The 27,172-nt window shown below is 42.6% G+C and overlaps 2 protein-coding genes across 3 annotated transcripts in view; one reads left to right on the forward strand and one right to left on the reverse strand.

The window, feature by feature from the left end:
* Window positions 1-91: 91 nt before the first annotated feature.
* On the reverse strand, window positions 92-9,078 carry LOC105014559 (heat shock protein, alpha-crystallin-related, b3). The gene is made up of 3 exons (XM_034296716.1): window positions 8,284-9,078; window positions 7,950-8,164; window positions 92-150 (listed from the first exon to the last, which is right to left on the reverse strand). Exons 1-3 carry the CDS (start codon window positions 8,361-8,363, stop codon window positions 92-94), a joined length of 354 nt encoding a protein of 117 aa, XP_034152607.1. The 5' UTR covers window positions 8,364-9,078.
* A 1,553-nt stretch (window positions 9,079-10,631) lies between these two features.
* arl15a (ADP-ribosylation factor-like 15a) overlaps window positions 10,632-27,172 on the forward strand; it is a 90,916-nt gene continuing 74,375 nt past the window's right edge. The window contains exon 1 of one of the 2 annotated variants that reach the window (XM_010876971.5): window positions 10,632-10,902. In XM_010876971.5, the coding sequence (XP_010875273.2) occupies window positions 10,849-10,902 (54 nt within the window). In that variant the 5' untranslated portion in view covers window positions 10,632-10,848. The remainder of the gene's footprint in view (window positions 10,903-27,172) is intronic. The other variant, XM_010876972.5, reaches the window with a different exon arrangement.

Here is a 27,172-nt window from a genome sequence, read left to right on the forward strand (position 1 = left end):
GAAGCGTTTCATGCAGCTTCTCTGTCTGAAATCCTCTCACTCTGTCGCTGTGGCAGGAGTCCCTGGGAATTGATGGACAGTCAGATCACATTCAGGCGATCATGCAGGGGCCTATAATAAGGAACGCCTGTGGTGACCTCGCATGCTGCTCTGTGAGGGTAGAGGAGGGAACATACAGTCACTCTGCAAGTCTAGTCTGTCTATATTAAGGTCAGTCTGTGATCCAAAGGAACCCCTGACTGCTGGGTCCTGATGGGGGCGGGTCTCCACCCATAACAGGGTAAGGATTGGACCCGGGCTCAAATATCTCTTCACCCTTTTTTAAACCCCTTTGAAGTTCTCTTTAACCAGCCAGGAGTAAATGAAGCAGCGGGGTTTGTACTTATGCAATGGTTCAATTTGTTTATTGTGCCAGGCAAGCTCCATGAAGCCTAGTATTCTAAATGATTTTGAATGGTATTTGAGGCCAGGTCAGATGGGAAGGGGAGAAGGTTGTTTTTAGAGCTGGCAGATACTGTATGTAGCAAGGGCAGATAAGATTCCATATGGGTGCCGGTTTGGACTATTCCCATAGAGAGATTCAATTATATTTATCTTGTTTATTCTGTGAGAATGCTCAGTCCTCGTGACAGGTTGTTGTGACGGGCGAGTCATGGTTCTTGTGACTTTGTGTGTACTGATTACGTCGTGTTTGATACTGTTAAGCAACAACGTCACAGTCTAAACTGCCCCAAGACAGAGTCACTGTACCATTTCATGAATTTGTACAAAGAGAATGTAAAATATTAACTAGCCTAAAATACAAAATTAAATACATGAATAAAAACCAATTAAAACCTAGTTATTTAAATTGTCACTGACTTGGTTCTCTGAAGGTTTTACATTAAGTTTTATATCCAAAAAGCATTTTATTGTATTGCCAAGTGAATTATTTAAAGAGTTGTTTTGAGGATAAATCCGTTAACACTGTTGTCATACTGACAGTTGAATACTGCCTCCTAGTGGTCATGGTTAGTCATTACTTATTGCCAACTAATTTGCCAGGGATAAAAGAGTATTGAAGCTCATAAAATGTTGATGACATTAATAGACATACTCCTTGTTACATTTAGATTAAAACTTCTATTCAAACCCACTGGCCTCCCATTGCTGGTCAGTCACACATCCGCCTGTTCTGTCACCAGAGCAGTGCAGAAGGAAACGTTTCATGCAGCTCCTCTGTCTTAAATCCTTTCCTTATGTCGCTGTGGCAGGAGTCCCAGGGATTGATGGACGGTCAGATCACATTCAGGCGGCCACGCAGGGGCCTATATTAAGGAAGGCCTGTGACGACCTTGCATGCTGCTTCGTTAGGACAGAGGAGGGAACATACAGTCACTAGGCAGGCCTAGTCTATATTAAGATCAGTCTGTGATCCAGAGGAACCCCTGACTGAGTCACATAACGAGGCCAATGCATCATTATGCCTTACTGATATTGGAGGGAATTTGCTGGAGAAGCTCTGGACTAACAGCAGACTAACAGGCTGCCTCAGAGGCAGTGGTTTTGAACACTCGGGCCCTTTAAGCCACCTCCTTGTTCAGTTTGATGTGTAATAGTAATGTCTGCTTCTTCATTATTTTATAACATAGGGAATAATATATTTTATTATTTGTATTTGTAGGCCAGCACTAATGGGTGACATTGATTTACCTTAGTCCTACACTTTGAAACACATCACAGTCCAACCGATGCATCCAGCCCTTTTCCCAACATCATCCTTAGAGCAGGAGGATTTCATTTATAGAACAGCGTCATCAGACTACAGCAGCACATTAAATATTGAACAGGAGGACGGCAGAGCTCTCCACTGGGAGAAGGAGTAGAGAGTGATGAGAGGGAGGGAGAAAGGGAGGGAGGGAGAACTTAGAGAGAGATTGTGAGTGAGAGAGATTGTGAGTGGACAGAGATTTGGAGAGAGAGGTGGATTTAGAGAGAAATTTGGAGGTAGAGATAATTACTTCAGCCTGCTGTATCAGTCTGCATCACATTATAAAACGTGATTTATTTTTCTCTTTGATGTTGGTTGATAACAGTCTGGTTAAACCAGACTTTATGTTGGTCTCGCCATTAAGACAGCTTTGAATTACTACTGAAGAAACACTGAAACACCATTTAATAACTACATAAACTCCATTAAAATCAACAAAACACAACTGTAACACCATGGAACCATTATTAAACCACAACTGTAACACCATGGAATTATTATTAAACCACAACTGTAACACCATGGAACCATTATTAAACCACAACTGTAACACCATGGAACCATTATTAAACCACAACTGTAACACCATGGAATTATTATTAAACCACAACTGTAACACCATGGAACCATTATTAAACCACAACTGTAACACCATGGAACCATTATTAAACCACAACTGTAACACCATGGAATTATTATTAAACCACAACTGTAACACCATGGAACCATTATTAAACCACAACTGTAACACCATGGAATTATTATTAAACCACAACTGTAACACCATGGAACCATTATTAAAACACAACTGTAACACCATGGAACCATTATTGAACCACAACTGTAACACCATGGAATTATTATTAAACCACAACTGTAACACTATGGTACCATTATTAAAACACAACTGTAACACCATGGAACCATTATTAAACCACAACTGTAACACCATGGAATTATTATTAAACCACAACTGTAACACTATGGTACCATTATTAAAACACAACTGTAACACCATGGAACCATTATTAAAACACAAATGTAACACCATGTAACCATTATTGAACCACAACTGTAACACCATGGAACCATTATTAAACCACAACTGTAACACCATGGAACCATTATTAAAACACAACTGTAACACCATGGAACCATTATTAAAACACAACTGTAACACCATGTAACCATTATTAAACCACAACTGTAACACCATGGAACCATTATTAAAACACAACTGTAACACCATGGAACCATTATTAAAACACAACTGTAACACCATGACACCATTATTAAAACACAACTGAAACAGATTTGAACAGAATTGAAAAAACCTTGAAACACAATTGCATTATTAATCATTTAGCAGACATTTTTATCAAACGAGCAACTTCCCTAACAAAAACCACTGAAACACTATTCAAATACCAATTCAACACCACGGAATATGGCTAAAATACAGCTGAGACATAAGCAAATTACGCATCCTGACATTCCCTGCAGGACCCTGAACAGCATGCTACGTAAAGCCATGGCAACAGCCACCCACTGTTCCTCTGGTGTTCATCAGATTGTAGCTAGTGTATGTCAAAGGTGATGTGTTGTCCTGGCCACTGTGCATCAACTCTGTTGTCACTTGCTCTTTTTCAGGATTCAGGCTGGGTGTCTGTAAAAGCACATCGGTGTACAACTGCTGATGTAAAAATGGCTTTGTCAAATACATTTGATTGGTTGATTTGATTGTGTGGACCAGTTGTTTTATTACAAAGCATGACCAAGTAATTAGCCAGCAACAGCAATTTAGAGAAGAAATTAGGAAGAATTGCATACATTATTTTACAAACACACACACACACACACACATTCACTTTGCTAGCTAACACTTAAAGATACAGGCTGTGGCTTTTGATATTAATTAAATAATGTTTTAATTAAACATTCCATTTTGGTCTAGATGTGTAGTATGTGGTTTATGTGTTCATCATATGTAAGTACAATCTCATTTCAATCATTCAAGTTCAAGTTTAATCATTCATGCGGTTTTGAGGATATGAGGCACACATTGGCCGAGAAATAGTACCCAATTTTGGCTCCACAGCTTGACTTAAACACCTACTTAATTCAGAAACACTTTGGGTTATAGGCCGCTTCCAGCGTAATCACAGGCGTTAGGTACAGTATATAGGTAGTTGTTTTCTAGACCCAGTTGTTTTAACTCAATCAGAAAACGTTATCTACACATCGACAAAAAATGACTATCGTGGTAGGAATCGATATTGCTCCAGTTTATTCTGAAACTAGTTCAACAGGTCCTTGGATTCGACGCTGTTTTACGTGATACAGGCTATGTGTTGTGTTAGATAATTTTTCCTAATCTGATAAGTGTGCCTCTAAGGGCGCTGTTGAGTCATTAACCGACTGCTCTGCTAAACCGTTCTTGATGTCAGTGCACATTACATTAATCTACGGGTCGCTGTACCGCCCAGAAAGTCTAATTTCTAGTGTTTCCGTCAAGTGTATTGTTTGCTTATCCTCTTTCTAACGTAGTTTCGAGTTGTTTTTTAACATTGCCAAGTGAGCAAAGTTTCAGTGTCCTCTTTATGTAAGGCTCACTGAAAATGATTTTATGTCATTTCATCAATAAAAGACACTGGGTTTATTTCTATATGGCTTGATCAAGTCGAATGCTGATGAACCATCATATCGTTTTTGTACGGACGGTGAAACTGTAATGTACATGAAAACAGTGGTTTTTGTATGCGTTTTACAGGCTTGCATGACCATAGGTTATCGCCATTAAATGATAACGACACAATAATTGTAAACCTTCAGAATTGCAATAACCCGACGACCGCGGTTGCCAACCCAGGACCAAACTCGCACTCACAAATATGGGTAAATAATCACCGAAAAAAGTTATTATTTCTCATTTCGAATTTATTAATTTGAACATATCGAAATAGCCTACACATATTATTTGCGGTAGTTTTTTAGTCATTATCACATGTGGTTTTGTTAGTTTCACTCATTCACGCCAAATCCCACTGAGCAGTTAGTCTACTAATAACGAACCTACAGCAAGAAAATAGCTACAATAAGTAATAAACTGCAAAGTGCGCTGGATGCACGTGAACCTTTGCGTAACCATGGTTGCATGTATTTTACATACATTTGAATATGGGTTCCGAGTGTCTGACGTGAGGTAGATGCATTGATATCCTGTTTAATCCAATATCCTAGTGTTGTGTCATGTATTGTAAATAATTTACACTGGAACCTGCAGCGCCAAATCTTTGTAAAATAAACTTAAAGGCTGATTTGACTTGCAGATATTTCTTATATTTCCCATCGTCCAGGCATATTCAATGAAAACTATTGATTTGAACAAACTGTAGCCTACAGTGGCATAACGGCATCAGCTTCGTCCAGCCCCCTTCCCTGTTGATAATGTTTATATAATAAAATAGCGATATCTTTTCGATGCATGACGGATATCTACGACATGCAATTTGAGCACAGCGGCCGGTAGTCGTGGACAATCTTGCTTGCTGCTTTCGCCTTTCTACCACAATAGCATAACAAAAACGCGGTAGCCTACCCATTCATGTAATTAAACAGTAACTGACAATAAGCAGCAGTATTTTAACCATATTCCAAGCGGTTGGATGAAATTTTGTCCGTTGTTAAGGCGGGGAATATAAAGCTTTCCGGGCAGAATCAACATTAAGAAGACGACTAATCAGAAATCGTGAATTAATTTAGAGTTCATGGATTATCAGGTAAAATGTTAAGGTATTGTCTCTGTTATTGTATAGCTGAGTCGCGGTTGAATAGTTAATAATACTGTCCTGTTCTCCTGTTGAATATTTAATAATACACTGTACCTCCAGTTAAACACACTGAACAAAATTATAAAGGTAACACTTTTGTTTTTGCCCAAATTTATCATGAGCTGAACTCAAAAAAGATCTAAGACTTTCTCTATGTACACAAAAGGCCTATTTCTCTCAAATATTGTTCACAAGTCTGTCTAAATCTGTGTTTGTGAGCACTTCTCCTTTGCCGAGATAATCCATCCACCTCACAGGTGTGGCATATCAACATGCTGATTAGACAGCATAATTATTTCACAGGTGTAACTTAGCCTGGCCACAATAAAAGGCCTCTCTAAAATGTGTAGTTTCACTCTATTGGGGGGGTCCGCGGGGGTCTGAAAACCAGTCAGTATTTGGTGTGACCAACATTTGCCCCAAGCTGTGCAACAAATCTCCTTCACATAGAGTTGATCAGGTTGTTGATTGTGGCCTGTGGGATGTTGATCCACTCCTCTTCAATGGCTGTGCGAAGTTGCTGGATATTGGCAGGACCTGGAACACGCTGTCGTAAACGCCGATCCTGGGCATCCCAAACATGTTCAATGGGTGACATGTCCGGTGAGTATGCTGACCATGCAAGAACTCGGATGTTTTCAGCTTCCAGGAATTGTGTACAGATCCTTGCAACATGGGGCCGTCCATAACACACACCTGCCCATACCATAACCCCACCGCCACCATGGGCCTCTCGATCCACAACGTTGACATCAGCAAACCGCTCACCCACACGATGCCATACACGTTGTCTGCCGTCTGCCCTGTACAGTGAAAACTGGGATTAATCCGTGAAGAGAACCCCTCTCCAAAGTGCCAGATGCATGTGAGCATTTGCCCACTCAAGTCAGTTACGACGATGATCTGCAGTCAGGTTGAGACCCCGATGAGGATGACGAGTATGCAGATGAGCTTCCCTGAGATGGTTTCTGACAGTTTGTGCAGAAATTCTTTGGTTATGCAAACCGATTGTTGCAGCAGCTGTCCGGGTGGTTGGTCTCAGATCTTGGAGGTGAAAATGCTGTATGTGGAGATCCTGGGATGGTGTGGTTACATGTGGTCTGCGGTTGTGAGGCCAGTTGGATGTACTGCCAAATTCTCTGAAAAGCCTTTGGAGATGGCTTATGGTAGAGAAATGAACATTCAATTCACGGGCAACAGCTCTGGTGGACATTCCTGCAGTCAGCATGCCAATTGCATGCCCCCTCAAAACTTGCAACATCTGTGGCATTTTCCTGTGTGATGGAACTGCACATTCTAGAGTGGCCTTTTATTGTGGCCAGCCTAAGGCACACCTGTGCAATAATCATGTTGTCTAATGAGAATGTTGATATGCCACACCTGTGAGGTGGATGGATTATCTCGGCAAAGGATAAGTGCTCACTAACACAGATTTTGACAGATTTGTGAACAATATGAGAGAAATAGGCCTTTTGTGTACATAGAGAAAGTCTTAGATCTTTTTTTAGTTCAGCTCATGATAATTGTGGGCAAAAACAAAAGTGTTGCCTTTATAATTTTTTTCAGTGTAGTTAATAATAGACTGTCCTGTTCTCCATGTGAATAGTTAATAATACATTGTCCTGACCTCCAGTTAAGTAGTTAATAATGCTCTGTCATTTCCTCCAGTTGAAGAGTTAATAAAACTCTGTCATTTCCTGCAGTCAAATAGTTAATAATTTTCTGTCACGTCCTGGTTATGCCCCTAGCCATCTCTGTGCCGGGCTGGGGCCATAGCCAGGACCGGACAGAAGGTGGTGCCTCTAGGCACCTCTACTCAGTTTGGTCTCCCCAATTGGAGGCAGGTGTAGATTGTTGCCTCCAATTGGGGAACCTATTTATGTTCTATGTTTGGCCACACCCGATGTGGTTCACTTTGGTTTTATTTGTACTTAATGCCCTATGTCACTGCTATTGTTTTGTTTCTTTTTGATGAAACTATGGATTACTACCACATTTTCGTCTCTGCGCCTGTGTCCTACCACCACAACCGTGACAGAATTAACCACCGACAAGAGACACAGTAGAGATGGACGGTAGGGGAACGTCTTGGTTGGCCCGACAGTGATACAGAGGAGGACGACCCCTACCGTCCCCTGCTGCAAACCTGGCCAGCCCAGCACCGACCGCGGAGGAGACCCACCGTGTAAAATATCTTTTTTGGGGGGTTCTATGGGGGCAGGCGGAGGACCCTGAGGCTCGGCTGCCACCCCGGAGGGGGATGACGAGCCCTTGCCGCTCACGTGGGGGGAGATCTAGTGGGGCCGGTGGAGGCCTTCCCGGATGTTGGAAGGAGTGAGGACTGGTGGGGCTTCAAGGATCCGCCGTACCTGTTCTCACCACCAGTGGCAGAGCCCCCGGCCAGCCTGGAGCAGCCAACTCCTTGTGTACGGCCAGTGCCATCTCCAAGGTGCCGAGCGCCCCCTGCTGCCCGGGTCTGGCCGTTGCCACCACCGCCCGGGGACTCGCGGCCGCCTCTGCCTGTTCCGGCCGCTCCGGGTGCTGAGCCTCCGCCTGTCCGGGTGCCGTCGTCCCACCCTCCCCCCTGGGTTGTTTTGATCCAAGAGTAAACAAAGGATATAAAACAGTGATGAACGTCTCCTCTCATCTGGGAATAGGAGATGAGCAGAATGACAGATTTACATTTGCTAAAAGATGGTTTACAATATGTTCTGCTTTGTTCTTCGGTTATCTCGGTTAAGTCCTGGCAATGACAGTGAATTGAAGTAACCTGTTCTGCTCATTTGGTCCAGCTGTCACATTTCAGGGAATGCAGGATGCATGGAGCAGAGCGAACATGGAAACTTTCTTTATTAGTTATACTATCAATTGATTGCAAAATAATAAAGAAGAGATGCAAACATGAACTGAATCAAAACAGCATACATTGAACCACAAAACAGAAGGCAAACCAGGGTAACTTAAATAGGGTCCCCAATTAGAGGCAACGAGGGGCATGCTGCCTCTAATTGGGGACAATCAAAAACATCAGCACAGAGATGCCTAGAGGCACCTCTGCGGGCAGGCCCTGGTGCATAGAGATGACCAGAGGCCCCCAGTCAGGACCTGACACCAGCTGTTCATGACCAATGCACACTTTAGAAGTGCCCGGAGAGTCTACCCATCCTCACACCCGTGTCTGTCTGTCTGTTAGTGCTTGTATGTTTGTGTGGTGAGTAAAGACACAGCTGTATCTCTGAGCGCTTTGCTGTCATGAGAAGATTAGCCAGTCGGATCTCTGGGCCTGGTTCCATGCTGGTGACGCTCCTGCTACCATGTTCCGCTGGAGAACAGGCATTCTCCCCAGGCAGCAACATCCTCTGATGTTTTTTTTGTCTCAACACCATCAGAAAAACCTCTTTGAACACACAGTTATCTGAAATCACCCCAAGGAAGATGGTAGACTCAGACCTACAACACTGGTCTAAAAAGTCTATAATGCACCATCATCAGAATGCATCTAACCACAGTATACATTATGAATGCACAATAAAGCTTTATAACAACACAATACATTTTAACTCTTGAATGCGTTATAACACATTATAACCACATAACACAGTATAAACATATAGTAATGCATTATAATGCATTGTAGTACATTATAACAACATAAGAATGTGTTATAACCACTAATTTCTATTCCATTGATGAAGCGTGCATATTAAAAATATGTATTAATATGCTCATTTGCAATGCTTTTTAGGAAATCGATTGATGTTTGTCTGAAGAACTCCACAAGCTGCTCATTAATCTGAATCCACCTCTGAAGTCATAATGTATGAGAACGCAAGCATTGGGGTTCGACAGTGTGTATCTTGCCATCCACCACATTTAAAGTAAAATATCCAAAGTACATATATCTAAGCTTGCTGCCCCGACCTCATCACATTCTCTCTTAGTCAGCATTAGCTGGCTAGCTAACCAGTTAGATGGGTGAATGAGTGAATTATTTCCAAGTTATTTTCTTTGAGGGTCCCCTCATCTGAGCTGGGGCTTATTAATCTGGGTATACAGTGTACTTGGTGTGGAATTCAAAGTATGATTTTCTGGCTGGTGTTCAACAATAACATCCGGCCCTCAGTGAACCCAGACTGTTGCAGAGGGCGAGACATAACCACACCACTCTCTCCCCATTGTATGAGACATTCTGGTGGTGAACTGTATGAACTGGCCTCCCAGATATCAGACATTAAAAGATCTGAGGTTCTTAAAAAATAACTGGGGGTCCCTGAGCTGTTCCGTGAATTACAACTGAGTCACTGTGCCAAGGGGTTTGAATCCTCGTCTTGGCATACCAATGATCCCCTGAGGACCCGCAGAGGGTGGAAAGTCGGTCAGGGCTGCCTTGTCATGTCACGCTACAGTGACTCCTTGTGGTAAAGATGGTCTCCTGCAGTCTCAGTCATGGTTGTGAAGCAGGGGAACATGTGTGCCAGCTAAACACTTCCTGGTTGAGCATGCGATGGGTTGTGGTGTCTTACATGACCATTGTAGCATTCCCGTTCATGGCCGTGTGAAGCAGCCAGGGTTTGAGCCTTAGCACGCTGCACCCTGATGTAACTTCCTATTCATGAAAAAACAGTAATTTTTTTAATGTGCAAATCAGATGTCTCTCGACAAAAAGTCTACCATTTCTTTCAGAGCATTGCAGCTCTCCTTGAAAAACATAGCAACTTGCCAATACCAAGCAGACAGATGGACCGACAGAAAGACAGTGGTGTCAATCCATCTCCTGTGTTCACTGGTGTGTTTACAGTGTGTAGCTGTGTGGAACTGTCTCTAATCCTATTTGTAGTCTAAATTTGGTCCACGCCTTAATCTCCACACAGAGATGCTCCTCCCCCTCGTGTTTTCTGTGTAACAGATTATAGTCATCCTCTCTCACTACAGCTTTTTATGAATGAAAATGAGAACTCCCTCCTCCAGCTCCTCCTCCTATTTCTCCTCCATTTCCCCACCTCTTCTCCTCCTGCTTTCAGTTGGTTTTTAAAGGAGGACACCGTTTCTGTTAGCAGTCGGCCGGTTCTCCTGACTGACCACTAAGTGTCTGCTTGCACTCTGAAACTGAAGTGCGATTTTCTCGCACCGCTGCTCCCGAGCGCTCGTCCCTCCCTTTTTCCCTCCCCCCCCCCCCTCTCCCTCCCTCCTGCCTGGCCTCATTCAGTTTCCTCGCTACAAGCTTGGCTTGTTGTGTTGTCGGGGGGAACGCTGTTGCTGGGGACGATCATGTCTGAGCACATGCAGCTCTCGTTGGCTTTGTGCCGGATCGGCATCTACACGGTAAGGCATGGAAACGCCCCGCGGTTGTCTGTTGTGGTCGCTGGACCGGTTGGTGTGGTGAATGACGGGGGGAGACGTTTGTTAACCACGGTGGGAGGGAGGTGGTGCTGACATGTATGACCAGCTCTCTGTCTCTCTCCGGTCCCTTGCTCTCTCCTCTGTCAATGGGAATAGTGCAGAAATTCTGCGACGGTGGTGGATTGTCTCAGTGACAGTCACCCAAACTGGAAAATGCGTTCTCAAACTTCCCACACATGGCTCTAGTATATACACTCATAACAGTGTTAGAGGTAGTGACAGGTTGGTATGGTGCCTGTTAATAGTTATCAGTTTCCAAGCTTTTTTTTTTGTGTGTGTGTATGTGATGAGGCTATACTCTCTCTCTCCCTGTGATACTTGTTGTGGTGAAGATGTGCTGATATAAAGCCCGGGAACAAGGCAGTCATGCCTGGTCTGATTCAGCTGAGGCACCTTATACAGAATATAGTCTTCATATTTATCTAGTCTCTCTCTATATATCTTCCCTCTTCTTCACCACCTGTACCTTCTCCATTTATCTCCCTATCTCTGCCTGCACATCTCTGTCTCTCATTTATCTCCCTATCTCTGCCTGCACATCTCTGTCTCTCATTTATCTCCCTATCTCTGCCTGCACATCTCTGTCTCTCATTTACTCCATTTCTGTCCGTCCCTCTCTCCTTCCCCCTGGTGTGGTTCTGAATACACCCTGAACAGTGTCTTTTATCATGAGAGAGGCTAAGACCTATTTTAGAATGGTTGCTGTACTATACATTTTATAATGCACGTAGTGACAAGCAACAGTGTCAGGCTGGATTTCTCTAGTTGTTTTGGTTTTGAGGAGGCTTAAGAGGTCAGAGGCCATTCTACTCTGTCCAGGATATGGAGGCTAGCCTGGGTCCAACTGGGGCCACATCTACTCTGTTTTGTCCAGGCCACATCTTTGTTTTGAGTGATTGTGTTTTTGAAACATACACTCACCTACCAACAGCTCTGTTCTATAACACCTCACACCCTGTAAGCAAGAAAAATCTGACCGGTTTTAGGTCCAAAGACTCTACTGAGTTAATCTGAGACATCTATTAGTTTGTAGCTGTAATTATTCTTGTTTTTGCCATAGATCCATGTACAGATTGGACTGTCGATCTGTCTGTATACTCTGTAATGCAACTGAACAACTAAACATGAGACGGTTGTTTACAGTATATTAAACACCTTGAAATCAAAGGGTATATCTAAAAACCAGGGGGTTTTTCAACTGAAAAACTAACCGCTGTCCCCTAAACTAAACTGTTCCCTAGGTAACTGAAGTGATATATCCCCTATGTAACAGAAGTGATGTCCCCTAGGCAACAAATGTGATATGTCCCCTAGGTAACACAAGTGATGGGTCCCCTAGGTAACAGGAGGGATGTGTCCCCTGGGAAAAAATTGTGATATGTCCCCTAGGTAACAAGGTAACAGGAGTAATGTGTTCCCTGGGTACAAACATGATATGTCCCCTAGGTAACAAGGTAACAGGAGTGATGTGTTCCCTGGGTAACAAACATGATATGTCCCCTAGGTAACAAGGTAACAGGAATAATTTGTGTGTCCTCTAGACATTTTTGGTAAAATAGAATATGCCCTAAATCAAACAAACAAGAAAAGAAAGAGAAGAAATATGTATTATATCCTGTGTCTATGTGCCTGTTACTGAAGGGTTCTAGTGTACTCCATCAGTCACTGTTCTTTCCTCTCTTACATCCTTCCTGTCGAATTTGTCCCTTCTCGCCAAACACACACACAATTAAATAAACTCATACACAAACACACAAATGTCTTCTCCCATCATGGGCCTGACATGGGCCTCTTCTCTCCTTTTCCTAGACTAATATCCTGTCAGAATACTTTCCCTCGGTCACACACTCTCTCTCTCTCTCTCTCTCTCTCTCTCTCTCTCTCTCTGTCTGTCTTCCGTCCTCTTCCTCCTGTAGCCTAAAATCCTGTCAGAATACCCCCCCCCCCACGTCCTCTTCCTCCTCTAGCCTAATATCCTGTCAGAAACCCCCTGTCCCTCTCCCTCCCTCTCTCTCTCTTTTCTCTCTCATTCCACCTCAGTATCCCGTTCTTTTTCTTCCTCTTCTTGCTCCCTCGTCTGTTTCTCTTGAATCCTTCTCCTTTTTTCACTCCCTTTCTCTCCCTGTATTGTCTGTGTGTTTGTGGGGTGAATGGTGAGAGAGCACCTTCTCCACTAGAATACCAATGATGCTATCAATTCTGCCTTTTGTTCAGTTATTCAGCAACTCTATTGTATCAGTCTATCTGCCTCCTGATCCTCTGAGGATCTCTCTGTGATGGTCTCCCTTACCTGATCCTCTGAGGATCTCTCTGTGATGGTCTCCCTTACCTGATCCTCTGAGAATCTCTATGTGATGTTCTCCCTTACCTGATCCTCTGGGGATCTTTCTGTGATGTTCTGCCTTACCTGATCCTCTGGGGATCTTTCTGTGATGTTCTGCCTTACCTGATCCTCTGAGGATTGCTCTCTGATCGTCTACTTCACCTGATCCTGACCACAGTGATCTCACATGATGACAACTGTCTGTGAGTGGGCAAACTGATCTCTGACCGGAAATGACAGGTATTAGGCTAATTTATGCCTGTGACCTTTTCAGTCTCACCTCCATAGCATTACTCAGATTGTATTATTTGATCCCCTGAGGCCCACAGCTTCATGAAATAGTCAAATGTTGGTTTTCCAAAGCAAACTTAAGAGGAATGCACTTATTGTAAGTCACTCCGGATAAGAGCATCTCCTAATTGACTAAAATGTCAAATGTAAATGTAAAGCTACATGCCCACTGATCACAGCCGGAACCTGGCTTATATTCAGTTGTTTTAGGCTAATTGGAATGCAGCATGGCTCACCCCAACCACACTAGTTTCATGTATGTATTTATTGGGCCTATATTCATAGTGTCTGATATCAGCTCACTTAAATGAAGTCTTTTAAATTAGTTCTATATGGCCAAACTAATCATAGATCAGTTCTCTTATTTCAAGACTGTTAGACTTTGTTTTTCCACATGCTGGCCAAACTAATCATAGATCAGTTCTCTTATTTCAAGACTGTTGTTTTTCCACATGCTGTGTCATTGTTTAGCGTAAGCTCTTTTCCGGAGTGACAAAGTAGTGCATAAATACATTTTCATAGATTGTTGTGCGGAAGCTCACAACCCTGGCATTGCAGTACGCTCTAAGAACTGAACTTAACGGGACAGGGAACACTTCACAGCCCATACATTTAGAGGGAGGATGTCACCACTTTGTCGATGGACTGACTACTGTACCATCATTTATTGTTTTGTGATTTATCGGTTGTGAGGCAAAGCTTAGCAAGGTCAGGTATTTGTGGGTTCCAGTGCATGAGAATTTAGAAATCCATAATATTTTATGAACACATTCAGTTCTCTGGGGTCTGTCCTGTTTCTAAGTTATATCTGAAGCCCATTTGAGAGCTTTTTGCAGCAGAGTGAATCCACAGAAAGCCTTTGTCATTTACAATAGCTTTGTTGTGTCCAGCATGACAAGGGAAGAGTGCATCCTCACATTGAGCAGTGCGTTAGCTCACACATTATAATGTGGATACCCAGCATGCATTGTTGCACTGGAGTGGACACCCGAGGAAATGGGAACATGTTGAAAGTAACAGATGTTGATGGTTACTGCCTGCTGAATGTAGGATATAACTGACCTGCTTAATGTAGAAGGTAACTGACCTGCTTAATATAGGATATAACTGACCTGCTTAATGTAGGACATAACTGACCTGCTATTGCAAGATATAACTGACTTTAATGATTTGCACTGGCGTTCCACCCCTTTTAAACGCGTCTGTTAATGTGTGGGGAATACAGTGAACTAGAAAAGGTGTGCACTGCCTCCTACTGCTGGGTTGGAGTACTGGATGCAAGATGAGTCGGTGTCCTGTAGATGCCAGAAACCATGCAAATCAAAAACATGTTTCAGAGCACTGAAAAAGGATGTCTTTTACCAGATCAAAACAGCACATCTCCACCTGTGGTCCTGGATGTATCGTACCAGATCAAAACAGCACATCTCCATCTGTAGTCCTGGATGTATTACACCAGGTCAGAACAGCTCATCTCCAGCTGGGAGGAGTGTGTGTATGACTGATTGATGTGATTGATTGATTGAAGTTGGGGATGAGATCCTTTTTAGGTTGAGCGTGGGGATGAGATACTGTTTGGGTGGAGTGGGGGATGAGGTTCTGTTTGGATGGAGGGTAGGAATGAGGTCCTTTGTGGGTGTAGTGTGGGGATGATTGATTTGGTAAATTGAGGCTGGGGAGGAGGCTGTTTGCGTGTGGATGGTGGGAAAATGTCCTTTGTGGTTGGAGCATGGGGATGATTGATTGGTTGAGGGTGGGCGTGAGATCTTTAGTGGGTGGAGGTTGGTGATGAGGTATTTTATGGGTGGAGGGTAGGAATGTAAAAGGTCAAAAATAATTGAAGAGAGGCAACAAGGATCATGGACAGTAGATGTTCTGTTTGTTTCTTGTCTTAAAAACAGTTACAATGGAAATGTGAACTTCTTCCAGATGTCTAGTTTAATGAGAGGATAAGAGCAAACGCAGTGAATCCAAACAGGATTACACAACCCTTTACCAAACACACCGACCATGCATCTGTCGGTCTCCACTCTCTGTCTGTGTGTTCTCTGGCTCAGCTCAATACTCTTTGAAAGCCCTGAGGTAACAGTTTGGAAATGAAATACAGACTTTTCTGTAAAGTTTCCATGACAGCTCATTCATAGGGTTCTTTCAGGGTAATGTGAATCAGACTAATATGATTGCTAATATGAATTATACCACTTAATGTGTACCAGAAACGCAGAATGGTTTTGTGGCAGCTATTTAACCCAGAACAGGTGGCAGATAACCCAGTGAATAAAGCGTTGAGGCGGAAACTGAAATTTGGCGGGAAGATTCAATCATTGAGCCACAAAGCTGAAACAAATCTGGAAGTGCCCTTAAGCAAGGAAACTTTTTCTCTGGAGTCACTCTGGATAACAACAACATTTATTAAAGGACTATAGTGTAAATATCCCGACACTACTGATTGACAAAATCATTGCAAGCCATTCCAAATCATTTGAGCTGCTCAGTATTGCCTGCTTTATGAAGTCTTCCTGGTCCTGTGAGATTTAGACACAAATGACTGGCTGATAACAACAGATCGGTTGCTGTTGACAGCCGGTCAGCTTCATCAGTGTTGCCGGACCTTGGGACCATGTGGGTGCAGTTGGGGTAGTTGGACAGTAGGGGGCAGTGTTGTCCCAGACATCCAAACAGTGCTGCGTTGTGGATGTCGTCCAGTCTGTCCTGCTGAGCGCCATAAGCCTTGTGACAGTATCTGTTTGTTCCAGCCGGCCAGCTGACATTGTCAACCCTGCAATCACCAAGTACTGATCCAGTGTTCAGTCATTAGTTACTTGAAAGCCAATATTAGCCCCCAATATTAAGAACGTGAGTGAGAAACAGAGAGCATGAGAGAGAGAGAGAGAGAGAGTGAGAGACAGAGAGAGAGAGAGAGAGAGAGACAAAGTGATTATCAAGAAACACTAAAATGGTGCAGAAATACAGTAAAGAAAAAAGGAAAGGACAGCATGCCTGAAAACTGCTCAATGTGATTTAATTAACTATACAATCAAATCACTTCTGAGAAAACTTTAAAATAACAACAACATGAAGGTCTAACTATCCAAATGGACAACAGAAAAATCACATATCCTACCTCATTTGTAATATAATGAATACAGAGCAAAACAAAACATACTTCACAATTTACAAAACTCAGATTTAGCTTGAATTCGCCAATTAAATTGAATGAACTACAGGACAAAATACAATATTTCTAAGCCAAAGAGACCTGTTCTATGGGCAGTGTCCTAAATGCATTTCTGAAATAGACAAACAAATTTAAGTTGCCTGAGCTCAAACTCTCAGTATTATTATCCTCAACTTGGCATCTTCCCCAAATATCTGGACCCAACCAGTTCAATCCACCGAAGAGGAGACAAATTGTACCCCAATAATTGAAAAGGGAACGGTAATCTCTAAAGTATCCTGCTGTATCATGGACAGCAGACTCCAACTCTTCCTTTCTGAAAACGATATCCTGACCAAATGTCAATTTGGCTTCTTCCCAGAATGCCTTACGCCCCTGTCACACTGGAAAAACCCCAAACCAAAAACAGTCTGATCATGTTTTGGTGATGTATAAAAAAACTATTTTGGGCATGAAAGTATGCTGTATACTGCTGGAAACTGTTGATGGGTGAAAAAAAACATTATACAATCTTAATATACAAACAACTTGTATTCATTAATAATTTACAATTAAAACAATGAATCAAGACCTGGGGAGAGACAAGGATGTAGCTTGAGCTCCAGCCTCTTCAACATTGATATTAATGAATTAGCGAGGACACTAGAATTATCCGCAGCACCAGACCTCATCCTAGTAAACTCAGTCCTCATCCTAGTAAACCCAGACCTCATCCTAGTAAACTCAGTCCTCATCCTAATAAACCCAGACCTCATCCTAGTAAACTCAGACCTCATCCTTGTAAACTCAGACCGCGTCCTATTAAACTAAAATGTTTACTATTTTATGATCTGTTACCAAGGAGGGCCTACAGCTGCTTCCTCGATGCACAGTGCAAAGCCCCAAATAGTTAATGCAAAGCAGAATCTGGTGCTATACATTTTGTTCGGCATTCAGAAAAGAGTCTTTAAATTCCATAACCACTTAAAGAAAAGTGATTCTCAAACCCTCCATAAAAAAAACGGTCCTGTACAGAGAGTTGGAACAGGACAAGTGATTCTCAAACCCCCCATAACAAAGAGGTCCCATACAGAGAGATACAACGAGACCAGAGTTTCCTAAGCCAGCTGGTTTTAGGGATCTGTTCACAAAAACAAACAGAACCACAGAGCCCCAGGACACCAACACAATTAGACCCAACCAAATCATGAACAAAAAGAAGTACACTATGTGATTCATTGGAAAGAATCAACACCAATTGGAGTGTTATCTTGCTATAAAAAGAGTGTCCACAGAATATCTGAACATGGAGAGAATTGCTGGCCTCTCCTTCCCTCGGTTATGCCTCTCCTTCCCTCGGTTATGCCTCTCCTTCCCTCGGTTATGCCTCTCCTTGCCTCCTGTTATGCCTCTCCTTCCCTCGGTTTTGCCTCTCCTTCCCTCCTGTTATGCCTCTCCTTCCCTCCTGTTATGCCTCTCCTTCCCTCTGCTATGCTTGCCAATAGACATGCGTCCCAGACACCCATTGTTAAACAGCACGGTCAAGACTCAAACCTAGAAGGTTGTAGTCAGCTTGATGCTGAGATCTCAATGCCACCTGAGAGGCTCAAGCTGACTTTCAAATAGCTAGTTTTTATAACTATCAATATAATACATTATACTTTGTTATTTTTTTTATTATTGTGTGTCAGGTCTCTGTTAACTTTTCTCCCTTTCTCGTTTTTGTTGCATTTTCTTTTTGCTTGTTTATTGTTGTTGCTATTCAATTAAAAAAATGTTTTACTGGTCTTGGCAATATTAACACTATTCCCATGACAGTAAAGTATCTTTGAATTTATTGAGAGAAACAGAGACTAAAAGACAGATTAAAAGATGAGACTGAAAGAGATTAAACGACAGAGAAGATAAACTTAAAGACAGAGAGTGAGGGAGGGACAGAGAGACTAAGACAGAGCGAGTGATAGAGAGACAGAGAGAGACAGACAGAGAGAGAGACCGGTGTGTTAGCAAGATGCACCTCCTTCTATACAGCTCTCCGTCCTTCAGTTGGGTGGGCTTGGCATTCGAGAGGCAGAAATCTGGTTCTTATTTACCATTACACAAGCATTTTAGACATTGTTGTTTCTGGCATGTCAGGCTCTAGCATCAACAAAAAAGTAAAGAAAAATAAAATAACAAACAAAAAAAGTTCCAACAACAAATGTGGCGTGTAAATAATGGATTACATTATCTCTCTCCCTCTGAGTCTCCCTGTCTTAGTCTCTCTGTCCCTCTTTCTCTCTCTCTCTCTGGGTCTCTCTGTCTTAGTCTCTCTATCACTCTTTCTCTCTCTCTCTCTGAGTCTCTCTGTCTTAGTCTCTCTGTCTCTCTCTCCAAGTCTCTCTGTCTTAGTCTCTCTGTCCCTCTCTCTTTCTGAGTCATTCTCTGTTGACTGGCTGCTTGGGACCACCTCACGGTCACTCCCTCTGTGATAGATGAAGGTTTAGAGGGAGGAGGACAAAAACAATCTCTCCCACATTAATGTAAAACAGTGATAGTGGGAGGGGGTTACTGTAGTATTAGTATTGGTGGTAGTAGTAGTAGTACTAGTGGTGGTAGTAGTAGTAGCTGTGGTGGTGTAGTGGTAGTAGTAGCAGTAGTAGTAGTGATAGTAGTAGTTTTAGTGGTGGTAGTAGTAGTGGTAGTGGTGGTGTAGTACTGGTAGTAGGAGTGGTGGTGGTAGTAGTAGTAATGGTGTTTTAGTAGTAGTAGTAGTAGTGATATTAGTAGTTGTAGTACTGTAGTATTAGTGGTAGTAGTAGTAGTGGTAGTTGTAGTAATGGTGTTTTAGTAGTAGTAGTAGTAATAGTAGTAGTGATAGTAGTAGTTGTAGTACTGTAGTAGTAGTAGGAGTAGTAGTGGTGGTAGTAGTAGTGGAGGTGGTAGTAGTAGTAATGGTGTAGTAGTGGTAGTAGAAGTGGTGGTACTACTACTAGTGATAGTAGTAGTTGGAGTACTGTAGTAGTAGTAGTGGTGGTGGTAGTTGTAATAGTAATGGTGTAGCAGTGATAGTAGTAGTTGTGGAACTGTAGCAGTTGTAATAGTAGGAGTGATAGTAGTAGTAATAGTGGTGGTGGTGGTAGTAGTACTTGTGGTAGTAGTTGTGGTGGTAGTAGTAGTGGTGGTAGTGGTGATGAATCTGATTAGTTAGACATGATCCACTGGGGATGAATGTTTACTATAAGAGTTGTTCTAAAATGTCAACTTACTATTTAATGAATGACTCGTTCAAATACATTTGTAGCTTCATCTCTTCTGAAGAGAACAATAAGTTGATTAACAGTTGAATTTTCTGATGTATATAGTCTTACAATAGTGAGTCTAAGATATAAAATCCAGATACTGTACAAAGGCAAAATAATGGCCAGACATTCTGAAAATGTATTTAAGCATTTTGTCATCGTTGTTTTGGTACTTTGAATGACAGTTCTCATAAAAATGCTTGTACAAGATTGATTTATTTTTAATTACCAATGTAAGTTTTCCCTCTCTGCCCTTTCAATCGGGCCCTTCAGGGGCCACCACTCTTTAAATGTGTGGCAGGGTTGTAAAGGGCCTGTCATTACCTTCACTGAAACAATGAACACATCAAGCTGTCATTACCATCACTGAAACAATGAACACATCAAGCTGTCATGCATTTCTGCCTAATTGACTGTGTTGATGCAGGTTTTTTTTTTTTTGTGGGGGCCACTGGGGGCCGAGTGGTGGCCCCTTCATTCCTCGTCTGTCTGGTCGGTGGGTATAGATGAGGTGGGTATTCAGCTGCAGCACAGCAAGAGCCTTCCGGAGGGACTTTGATGGTTAGAGAAAGCTGTGGAGTAGCAGGGGCCACAATGCCCCCCATTTATACTGTAGGAGCCACCCTTGAAAGACACACGCAAGTGGGAACACACACACACTCACCTCTGAAGCACGGCACGGTGATGAAGAGTGGAATATCCCTGGTGTGTGTGTGTGTGTGTTTGTGTGTGTGTTTGTGTGTGTTGTTTTTGTGTGGCAGACATCAGTGAAGTGTGATGAAAGGGGGGCGGTCCGGAAGCCACTCTCAAACCACATGAAGGGGCTCTGGAGGTAATTTGCATAATTAACTATTGACACTAACGGAGCTTAATGAAGCCCTATTGAAGTCCCTGACCCTTTTACACAGCCACCCATGGGAATGAGACACGGAGACACAGCCTCCCAGCGCCTGGAAAGGTTAAAATAATGTGTCTGGATAACTTCCTACAAACGTGCCGAAACGCCCCAACGTCTCTTGTCAGTTTTGTTCTATGGCGGCGGGGTTGGGGGTTACGGCTACGGAACGACCTGTGATTTCTCAGGCAATCCCGAACAAGGCGACCGTTTGCGCTCTCTGAAAGCAGATGGTTAATCACAGCCCCCTCCTTATGATGCATGGGACATGGTGGTCATGATGGTCATGGTGGTGGCCTTGATGGTGGTAATGATAGTGGTAATTATGGTCATGGTGGTGGTCATGATGGTGGTAATTATGGTGGTAACTATGGTCATGGTGATGGTCATGATGGTGGTAATTATGGTGGTAATTATGGTCATGGTGGTGGTCATGATGGTGGTAATTATGGTGGTAACTATGGTCATGGTGGTGGTCATGATGGTGATTATTATGGTCATGGTGGTGGTTATGATGGTGGGAATGATGGTAGTAATGATGATAATGGTGGTGATCATGATGTAAATGATGGTTGTCATGGTGGTGATCATGATGGTTGTCGAGGTGGTGGTAATGGTGGTGATCATGATGGTAATGATGGTGGTCATGATGGGTGTCATGATGGTGGTAATGGTGTTGATCATGATGGTCATGATGGTGGTCATGGTGTTGATCATGATGGTCATGATGGTGGTCATGGTGGTGGATATGGTGATGATATTGGTGGACATGATGTTCTTGGTGGTCATGATGGTGGACATGATGGTCAATATATTTAGTTATTATTATTATTATTATAGTATATTTGTTACTATTTGGAACCATTTTAAGATTACATTTTTTAAATTTTACATTAAGCCCTTTTTCATCAACAGTTGTCACACAATGCTTATAACGGTACCCAGCTTGAAACCCCAAAGAGCAAGCAACAACACAAATTGATGCACAGTGGCTAGGAAAAACATAGTAGTAGGGTTGGAACCCAAGAAGAAACCTAGACAGGAGCTGGCCTACGAATAGTTCCTTGAAATTCATAGGTTTTTGCTCTGACCTCTGACCTTTCTACATCATGTCCCAACATTTGACCTTTCTACATCATGTCCCAACATTTGAGTTTACCGCAGGTGTATTCCAGTCAAATTCGGTAGATGTCTCGAGGAAGATCAGAGGACACAAAATGCATCTGAGCTATTGGGAGTGTCACATTATATATGATGTGTCATTTCTTTTATTTTCAATAATCTAGCAGATATTTCTAAAAGTGTGTTTTCGCTTTTATGTCATTGTGGGCCATTGTGTGTATGTTGATGGCAAAAATATATGCAATTAATATTAAGTTAAGTCTATAACAGAAAGTCTGAACACTTTCTGAAGCCACTATGTAACACAAGCAAGACATCCACCACTGGAGGATTTTAAACTGTAGTGATTTGATCATTGATGTTTTAACGTGTTTTGAAACTGTGTTCTCCTATGTCAGGCAGGACTGTCCTGAGATATCAATTCTGACTAACCTGGAAAAATGTATTGAATCTGTTTGCTCCAGATAACATTTCCATGAAGAGAAACACGTTTTTGCCTGGCTTGTGTGCCTGCTTTCTGTTGCCGTACTAGTCTCTTGGTCTCTCTGAACAATATAAGTCCTTAAAAAAAAGTATTGCAATGCTCTCTGGACCCTGTTCTTCAGATGAAACTTTCAACTCGACTTGCACAAAACGTGTCTGGTTGTCGCACCACACTGGCAGGAACAGGAGGATAATCAGGTTTTAATGAAACATTCGAGGAGAGGGCCCCTGTGGTGTCTGAGGCTGTGTCCTGGTGAGGTTCAAACCAGAACTATTGTGTTGTGGTATAATGAACTTTGAATCAGGTCTTTGGGTGATTGGCGTAGCTAGCAGGATCTCTGATATGGATTCTTGGAAGTTATATAAGGAGAAAAAAAAAGAGGCGCACCCAAATATTATCTGGCTAAAGAGAGGATTGGGATCTAGGCTGGGAGTAAAATCCCTTTCACATATGATTTGTGTTGTTTTTTCTGAAAAGTAATTATGCAATATTAATATTTTCCCTTTTATACAGACAGATGTTTACCCCAATCTTATCACCATGTCCCCCAAAACGAACTATTGACAGTGTTAAGGGAACCTAGCTCGCATGATAATGTTAGCTAAGCCAGAAACTCACACAGTCATTTAGTGCCTTTGGAAAGTATTAAAACCCTTCACTTTCTCCACATTCTGTTGTATTATAGAATTCCTTTATAATTCATAGCATTTTTTTTTATTTTATCATCAATCTACACACAATAACAATGACAATGTGAAAACCCATTTTTAGACAGAAACACATAAGGGTTAGGCCTGAATGCCGAGCACTATGTCAGGCAAAATCAATGTACTTCTCATGCTTCATCGTAAGGGAGGGCTACTATCATCCCTGTCATGAATCATGGTGGTGGGAGCCACTGGTTGAGGGAAGTATGAACAAAACACAATGCTTTGAGTACAGGACTTCAGACCACGAGTGATGATTCATCTTTCAGCACGACCAACCCAAAGCAAACAGCCAAGACAACAGTGGAGAGACCTGAAGATTGCAATTCACCAATGCTACCTAACCAATCGGACAGAATTTACAGGATCTACAAGGAAGTATAGGAAAAACTGTTTGAATTCAGGTGTGCAAAGCTGGTAGAGGCATACCCAAGAAGACTGAAAAGCAAACCTAAGAGCAAGCTGTTTATTTCAGAAGGTGTACAGTTAGCTAACAAGTCTGGGTTAGTAGCTTGCTATAGTAACTGGTTTTGTTATCGTTGTTGCCATCACACTGCAGTTAACATTACAAGCTAGCTAAACATAAGTGTGCTAGCTAATGCACGTGGTAGTTCAGAGATGTAAATGTGCATATTTCACCATACAGAGCCGACACACATGATCCATAGGCCTACACTGAACGAATACGGGGGGCAAAACAGAAAGCAGCGAGTGCGACGTGTTAGTGTTACTCTACAGAGTTGTAAATGCTCTCATTTAGCAAGAGGCGTTGTCCTGATAGGAGCTGAGCAGTGAGAGGAAGCAGGAAGGAGCCGTCCAGGAGGCAGGTCTTGTGCTGACCCTGTAACACAACGGCAGCCTAAGAAAAGAGCAGGTCGCCCACCTGTCGGAGCTTGAGGTGTGGGGTCGTGGGGGGGTTGACGCACTCTTTCACACGGTATAGCTCTATACCGAATGGTTAATGGGCTCATTCACCACTGACGGAAAATTCCTGTTGGAAGTGGGGGGGGCTGGTGTCGGTGGACTTATAATAAACGAGGTCGCTGTTGATCAGAAGGTTTTAAGCATGCGTCAAAAATATTTCGGTTCAAGCGAACCCAAGTAACTGTTTGGAACAGACTGTAGTAGGAGGAAAGTTCAGTTTTTTTTAGGCCTGTGACGATACCTGCCAATGTTACAGTATTTTCTTTGTGGCAAAAATTTAAACACGAAGCAGACTAAACTTAAATATAATGCTATGTAAAATATTGTTACCTAGCATGATACAGCATCATGACATACTGATCAATCAGTATTATTGAATGTTTTATACAGCACCATAACTTATTGATCAGTCAGTATTACTGAACATGGTATTCAACACTATAACTTATTCATCAATCAATATTACAGTATTATTGAACATTCTATACAGCACCGTGACTTATTGATCCACCATTATTATTAAACCCTTGTCCTTCTCGTCCCTGTAGTACATTCTTTGAGCCCAGGCCAAAAGTTGCCCCTGGCAGCTGTCCTTCAGGGAAGTATCAGGCTAGCGACTGTTCATCTGTTTCTGTTTGCTCTGAAAGATGAATCCATTGTGAAGGTGATCTGCTTGGACTGTCGGTGTGAGATTAAAACCTCCGTCTGTCACTGATCCCTGCCATGTACAGTTGTCCCAGTCCAAAACGGCACCCTATTTCCTGTAGAGGCTAGATTGCACTACTTTTGACCAGGGTCTATAGAGAAAAGTGTTGATACAAAAAGCAGAAGTAATCCAAACTCATAACGCTGTTAAAGGGTCATCTTGAAGGACACCCAATCTAACTGAGACTGCTTCCTGTCAGGAGATGTCATGGGTTTCCATACACACACACACACACACACACACCTCTCGTTGTTCTTTCACAGTTGATGGCAGGTGGTGTAGATGCCTGGTATGTCAACAGGTTTAAACGGATGTTACTCACGTAATGAGGGCAAATCGGGGCTCCCTTTAGATATCCTGTCACCACTGGAAAGCCATGCATCTTCACCAGTGCGAGAATTCTCTCTGTTTTTCTCTCCCTCGAAACCTTCTCAGTTTCCTCTTCCTGACTGTTTCTATCTGCCTGCCTGCCTGCCTGCCTGTCTGTCTGTCTGTGTCTGTCTGTCTGTCTGCTTACTTGCTTGACCTGCTTCCTGTGTCTTTTGTCTGACTGCCCTGTCTGTCAGTCTGTCTGCCATGTCAGTGACTTTGCCAAAGTTAGAAGAAATTAACAAAGCTAAGTTAAAGTCAAAACAAAAGCAAGTCTAAGTAAAATTTCTGATGTTTTCAGAAGTTTTGTAAGGATAAGGTCCTTTTCCTTCCCCCTGTTATCTTCTCTTTCTCTCACTGTGTCTCTTATCCACTCCAGCTTTCTCTCAGTGTCTCTTATCCACTCCAGCTTTCTCTCACTGTGTCTCTTATCCACTCCAGCTTTCTCTCACTGTGTCTCTTATCCACTCCAGCTTTCTCTCACTGTGTCTCTTATCCACTCCAGCTTTCTCTCACTGTGTCTCTTATCTACACAAGATTTCTCTCACTGTGTCTCTTATCCACTCCAGCTTTCTCTCACTGTGTCTCTTATCTACACAAGATTTCTCTCACTGTGTCTCTTATCCACTCCAGCTTTCTCTCACTGTGTCTCTTATCCACTCCAGCTTTCTCTCACTGTGTCTCTTATCCACTCCAGCTTTCTCTCACTGTGTCTCTTATCCACTCCAGCTTTCTCTCACTGTGTCTCTTATCCACTCCAGCTTTCTCTCACTGTGTCTCTTATCTACACAAGCTTTCTCTCACTGTGTCTCTTATCCACTCCAGCTTTCTCTCACTGTGTCTCTTATCCACTCCAACTTTCTCTCACTGTGTCTCTTATCCACTCCAGCTTTCTCTCACTGTGTCTCTTATCCACTCCAGCTTTCTCTCACTGTGTCTCTTATCTACACAAGATTTCTCTCACTGTGTCTCTTATCCACTCCAGCTTTCTCTCACTGTGTCTCTTATCTACACAAGATTTCTCTCACTGTGTCTCTTATCCACTCCAGCTTTCTCTCACTGTGTCTCTTATCCACTCCAGCTTTCTCTCACTGTGTCTCTTATCCACTCCAGCTTTCTCTCACTGTGTCTCTTATCCACTCCAGCTTTCTCTCACTGTGTCTCTTATCCACTCCAGCTTTCTCTCACTGTGTCTCTTATCCACTCCAGCTTTCTCTCACTGTGTCTCTTATCTACACAAGATTTCTCTCACTGTGTCTCTTATCCACTCCAGCTTTCTCTCACTGTGTCTCTTATCCACTCCAGCTTTCTCTCACTGTGTCTCTTATCCACTCCAGCTTTCTCTCACTCCCTCTCATTCACCGCTTCTTTCTCTCTTATCCTTGCTGTCTGTCTGACAGTCTTTATCTGTCTTTCTCTCTTGCCCCGAATCCAAGCACACGTTTAGGTTACCAGGGGTGCTTTTGGTGAACCCCAGAGCTGTTTGCATTAATGCTGAAGTGAGGAATCCTATCCACCAGTATCAAAGCTTTGACATATCCGTCCTGTGAGAAACCATCTGCATTAAAATAGGGTTTTTCCAGGGCATTCAAAGTAATGTCAATGTAATGTCACACAGTGTAGAAAAACAGATGCATTGTTCTGTGTTTTAGGTTCAGTCCTGTTGGCTTGTTAAGTAGGTGCTTCTTTAACATGTAACAGAATTGTGATGATGCTCAGAATGTTTCCCACAATTGCTCGAAAACAAAGCTTGAAGATGAGTTCTTATAAAAAAAGAAAAATCTGGACCACCTCAGATTCAGAAATAGATTCTGTGTTAACTGATGTTGGGTGTGCTGAGTAGGGTAATGGGGCACTTCGCCTTTCATGTGTGTGGGATGGGATACCCCTTCACCCCCCGCATCCCTTGAGTTTTTGCACATTCGCTTCATGG

The sequence above is a fragment of the Esox lucius genome, chromosome 13, assembly GCF_011004845.1.
Source record: "Esox lucius isolate fEsoLuc1 chromosome 13, fEsoLuc1.pri, whole genome shotgun sequence".
In the NCBI taxonomy this organism is placed as follows: domain Eukaryota; kingdom Metazoa; phylum Chordata; class Actinopteri; order Esociformes; family Esocidae; genus Esox; species Esox lucius.

What these genes read in the sequence shown, in the direction of transcription:
- LOC105014559 (XM_034296716.1), bottom strand. Translation starts at nt 8,363, where the DNA reads ATGAGCAGAACAGGTTACTTCAATTCACTGTCATTGCCAGGACTTAAC. An exon ending in AGAACAAAGCAGAACATATT is followed by an intron (nt 8,165 to 8,283) that starts GTAAACCATCTT and finishes AAAACAACCCAG; the next exon opens with GGGGGAGGGTGGGACGACGG. An exon ending in GCCACTGGTGGTGAGAACAG is followed by an intron (nt 151 to 7,949) that starts GTACGGCGGATC and finishes CTACCCTCACAG; the next exon opens with AGCAGCATGCGAGGTCACCA.